At 50.3% G+C, this 5,293-nt stretch overlaps 1 protein-coding gene across 1 annotated transcript in view; it reads left to right on the top strand.

Moving 5' to 3' along the window:
- Positions 1-657: 657 nt before the first annotated feature.
- The window catches only part of NUP98 (nucleoporin 98kDa), a gene marked incomplete at its 3' end in the record, with an annotated part of 17,973 nt that continues 13,337 nt past the window's right edge, over positions 658-5,293 (top strand). The window contains exons 1-5 of the mRNA XM_008949888.1: positions 658-730; positions 1,792-1,893; positions 2,128-2,304; positions 3,572-3,711; positions 4,821-4,928. Of these exons, the coding sequence (XP_008948136.1) occupies positions 658-730; positions 1,792-1,893; positions 2,128-2,304; positions 3,572-3,711; positions 4,821-4,928 (600 nt within the window). The remainder of the gene's footprint in view (positions 731-1,791; positions 1,894-2,127; positions 2,305-3,571; positions 3,712-4,820; positions 4,929-5,293) is intronic.

Raw genomic sequence — 5,293 nt, 5'->3', positions numbered from 1 at the left:
GGGGTGAACCTCCTTGGAGTGGGTGTTTAACCCCCGCAGCTTTTAACAAGTTCAGAAAACCCCTGTGCGGCCCCTGAGCAATGACCGGCCGGCGGGAGGGTCCCGCTGCTCTCCCGTGGGGCGTTTCTGCTCCCTGTCTTGTTTGAAGCAGTTGCCAGTTGGGGACGGAACAGGTGGTGGGACTCGCCAGGATCCTCAGAGGATCCTTCTGCCCCTGGAATCCTCTGTCCACCCTGCACACTGGAGTGTGGGGCTGAGAAGACAGGTTTGAGTTGCCTGATGAGGGTCAGACATCGCAGCAACCCCCACGGGCAGCTCTGCCCAAGGTTTCCCAGAAGGTTTGGAGGCTGTGTGGATCGGTGGTCGTTTTGTTGGGTCGTGTTTTTGGAGGCATGCAGAAAACCCAGCTGTAGTGAAGGGTGGGAGGCAAGTAATTGTGAAGTCACCACAGAACACAGTGAGTGTTCTCGTCCCTTCTGAGGTTCTGACCAGGTTTTACATTCCTTGCTGTAACTTGAAACAATGTCCTGCGTTTTCCAGCATAAGGACTCAGATTAGTTGGGTCACATTGGAGACGAGGGAGGTAAACAATGAGTTTGAGATAAGTGTTAAATAAAGCTGAACTTTTCTTGCCAGATTTAGAGGAAAAAGCTGAAAATGTTCAACAAATCGTTTGGAACTCCGTTTGGAGGCAGCACTGGATTTGGGACGACTTCAACATTTGGCCAAAGTGAGTAGTGGGTTGAAAGGGGCTTGTCAGAGACTGAGGGGTCTTTCCTAGAGGACCAGCCACGGGTGGGCATTCTTGGGGTGCTGCTGGGCTGGCCACTTGCCTTGCTTCCCAGCCCATCGGTGTCAGGACCCCTGGGCTTCTCCTCGGACCAAGCTTCTGATTTGGGGAGATACCAGAATTCCATGGAGAGCTGTTGAAACTTCCCTTTATAAACGGGGTGGGAACTCGAGTGCTTCTGTAAAGGCTGCCTGGCCAGGGTGGGGGAAAGGTTCCTCACTGACCCGTGTCCCTCAGCACCACATCCCCAGGGCTTGGAAACCCCTCCAGGGATGGGGACTCCACCACTGCCCTGGGCAGCCTGCCACAGCCCTGGACAACCCTCCAGGGCAAGAAATTGTTCCTCAGGGACAACCTCAACCTCCCCTGGGGCAACTTGAGGCCCTTTCCTCTTGTCCTGTCCCTTGTTCCTTGGGAGAAGAGCCTGACCCCACCTGGCTCCAGCCTCCGTTCAGCTTCAGCCATTAAAGCAGATGCTGAACTGGTGCCCACGCTCTGCCTGTTACTAAGGAAACAACAATTCTGTTTATCTTGCTCCTGAACCACAGTGTGACAAGAGCAACTTCCAAGTGCCATAAAAAGCAGTGGAGGCCTTGCAGAGGAGTGTCTTTAGTATGACTGACTCCCAGTTCCTGACAGAGAAGGAATTTTTAATGCTGAGGGTGATGAGCCCCTGGCCCAGGTTGCCCCAAGAGGTGAGATTGGCCAGGGCTGTGAGCAACCTGCTCTAGTTGCAGATGTCCCTGCTCAGTGCAAGGGGGGTTGGACTGGATGCCCTTGAAAGGCCCCTTCCCACCCAGAACACTCCATCGTACTTTGAAATACTATAGCTTTTTGCTTCAAGAACTCTTACTTATACCACTTCACATATCTGAGACATTGACATCACAGGTGGTTGTGCACAAACTTCTGGGAAGTTAAAAACGGCAGTGCTGGTGTTTGGTTTCTAGCCCCTGTGTTTGGAACGTGGTTCCACCTGAACTCTAACGCTGCGTTTTCAGGTGCTGGCTTTGGCACGACGAGTGGAGGAGCGTTCGGCACGTCAGCCTTCGGCTCAAACAATAACACTGGGAGCCTCTTCGGGACCACCCAGACAAAACCAGGTACTGCTGGGATACAGCAGGGATGTAATCCTGACAGAGGGATGGTATTGAAGAAAGGGGAGGGACAGGAAAAGATTAAAAAAAAAACCTCAAAGAACCATCAACAAAACCAACAACCACCCCCCAAACAAAAACCCCCAGAAACCGCAAAACAACAAAAAAAAAAAACACCCCAAGCAACTGATGATTCAAACTATGACGAGTGTGTTTGAATGCCTTTGTTTGTGCCTTCAGGAGGATTATTTGGTTCCACAACATTCAACCAACCAGCCACCTCCTCCACAAGCACCAGCTTTGGGTTCGGAACCTCGACCGGGACGTCCAACAGCCTCTTTGGCACCACCAGCACTGGCGGAGGCCTCTTCTCCCAGAACAATGCCTTCGCTCAGAACAAACCCGCCGGCTTCGGGAGTGAGTAGGAGCTGCTGCAGCTCTGGACTGCTCCTTTTTCCCTTTGGCTGAGGAGCACAGAGTGCCCTGGCTCTGCAGCTGGGGTCACTGGGGGGGACTGGTGACTGTCTCTGATACAATGACATTAATGTGGTTTGCAGTATCTGAGAGACAGCTACAGGACCTGTAGCTGTGATTCTAGCTGTGAGTTTTAAAGTTGGAGAAGCTCATCAGCTCCTGCTTGAAATATCTTCTGGTGCTGCTTGGTCTTAGCTTTTTATTCTGCTGTAGTAGAGCAATTCTAGTTGTTTTTGTTTATGGTGCTGGAATACTGGAAATGCTAGAACCACAGAATCATTTTGGTTGGAAAAGACCTTTGGGGTAATAGTCCAACTATTCCCCCAGCACTGCCAGGTCCCCACTGACCCATGTCCCTCAGCACCACATCTCCAGGGCTTGGAAACCCCTCCAGGGATGAGGACTCCACCCCTGCCCTGGGCAACATGGCACAGCCCTGGACAACATGGCACAGCCCTGGACAGCTCTCCAGGACAAGAAATTGTTCCTCAGGGCCAACCTCAACCTCCCCTGGGGCAACTGGGAGGCCGTTTCCTCTTGTGCTGTCCCTTGTTCCTCAGGAGAAGAGCCCGACCCCCACCTGGCTCCAGCGTCCTGATAAGGGGCTGTGGAGAGCCAGAAGGTCTCCCCTGAGCCTCCTCTTCTCCAGGCTCAGCACCCCCAGCTCCCTCAGCTGCTCCTCCCCACACTTGGGCTCTAGACCCTTCCCCAGCAGCTTTGTTGCCCTTTTCTGGCCATGTTCCAGCCCCTCAAGGCCATTCTTGGAGGGAGGGGCCCAAAACTCACCTGAGGATTCGAGGAGCAGCCTCCCCCTCTCCTGCTGGCCACACTGGTGCTGACCCAAGCCAGTAAATGTCTCTTCAACTATATTATAATTCCCGAAAGCAGAAGCAACTCTTGAGAGACCCTTTAGAGTAGGGAGAAGAAACTTTCTTCTCCCAGTTATGCACGGAGTTGTCTTTGCCTTGTCAGGAGTAGACTGAAAGTGGCTGTTGTGTGATTTAGTTTTTTTTTTTTTAGTATTTCCCAGGGTGATGAGGAGGGGCACAATACAGTATTAGCAAACAATTGATTCCCAGCACTGCTGGAAATTATTTTTCTATAATTTTCTTCCATTTCCAAATTATTTTGTAAGCTGAGTGAAATATTTGGCTCTAAGTTCTGAAGTTCAGTTTTGCTTTGGTCCCAATTTTTTTCTGTTTTTTTTAAGACTTTGGAACCAGTACGAGCAGCGGAGGGCTCTTCGGAACCACCAACACCACTTCCAACCCTTTTGGGAGTACCTCTGGCTCCCTTTTTGGCCCGACCAGTTTTACCACTGCTCCAACTGGCACGACTATTAAATTTAACGTAAGTTCTGTTTTTCCTTGTCAATCTGAACGGAGGAAATGTTATATTTTGGGGCTGTGTAAAGTGTTGGCTTGGTCTCATGAGTCATCTGCAGGGACACAAGGTTCTGAAATTATTTGAAAACATCCCCTTTAATGGAACACTTGCAGGGAAAACAGGTTGTATAATAAGTTCCAATGAGCTAGGCTTTTAGTCTGACAGATTTCTCACACCCTGTCTAGATGAAGTTTACAAGGTTTTTTTACTTAGATTCAGAGCTGTGTTAAAACTGAAGAGGTAAAACAGCTCCTAAAATAAAACCTCATCAGGGAAATGCCAGAGAATTCAGAGAGATCATCACCAAATGCGAACAGTAATAAGTGTTAAAATCAGCTCGGAATGGTACAAAATAATTCTATCATAAGTCAGCATGGCTTTGGAAATGTAAATGGAAATGTGGAGCCTGATTCCTTGTGTTTCCCAGATGAATTCCTGTTATGAGGTGGTTGAATAAGGTCAAGAAAGTTCAGTGATGGTTCAAAATCAGAGTCACAGCCTGGGTTGGGTTGGAAGGAACTGTTAAAGGTCATCTGCTTCCAGACCCCCTGCCATGGGCAGGGACATTGCAACTAGACCAAAAAGCAGCCATTGTGGAAATGGGTAACTGGGATCTGCTGGAAAGAGGAATTCTTGTTCCCAAATACTTGTCCACGCAAATCTCGACCCTTTTCATTTCTAGACTGAGCTGATTCAACAGACTGAGGCTTTGTTGTTTTGGGATGTGGACAGAACTGTGATGATACCTTAAATCAATGACACTCAGACTGCCTGTCGTTTCATAGTACAGTCAAAAAACGGGAGATAATGCAATCTAGAGAATTTGGATCACAAGTTTAAGTAACATAGCTGAAAATTGAGCTGCAGTGTGTTGATTTGGATGCCACTTGGGTAAATTCCACTGCTGACTGCTCTCAAATGTGACTTGGTGCTGGGTGAGGCCACAGCACAGGTAACAGGAGTGCACCGTGCCAGGTCCTGCACTGAATAGAGGCCTGAACAGAGTCTGGGGGGAGTGTCAGAAAGGCTCTGTCTGGATTTGAGATTTGAGATCTTAACCTCTGCCCTTGCAGCCACCCACCGGCACCGATACCATGGTGAAATCCGGCGTCAGCACCAACATCAACACCAAGCACCAGTGCATCACTGCCATGAAGGAGTATGAGAGCAAATCCCTCGAGGTCGGTCAGCCCGTGTTCAAACGCGCTTGTCTGGTGTGGCTGCTCGTTAGCACTGCTTTAGTGGGACTTTTCCTGAATCACGGAGTCCTTTGGCCAGAAAAGACCTTTAATGTCACAGAGTCCAAACATCCCCCAGCACTGTCAGGTCCCCACTGACCCGTGTCCCTCAGCACCACAGCTCCACGGCTTGGAAACCCCTCCAGGGATGGGGACTCCACCGCTGTCCTGGGCAGCCTGGCACAGCCCTGGACAACCCTCAAGGGCAACAAATTGTTCCTCAGGGACAACCTCAACATCCCCTGGGGCAACTTGAGGCCCGTTCCTCTTGTCCTGTTGCTTGTTCTTTGAGGGAAGGGCACGCCCCC

This window comes from Merops nubicus, unplaced genomic scaffold (genome assembly GCF_000691845.1).
Source record: "Merops nubicus isolate BGI_N331 unplaced genomic scaffold, ASM69184v1 scaffold10951, whole genome shotgun sequence".
NCBI classification, from domain to species: domain Eukaryota; kingdom Metazoa; phylum Chordata; class Aves; order Coraciiformes; family Meropidae; genus Merops; species Merops nubicus.
This window is presented reverse-complemented; position numbering and strand designations above follow the sequence as displayed.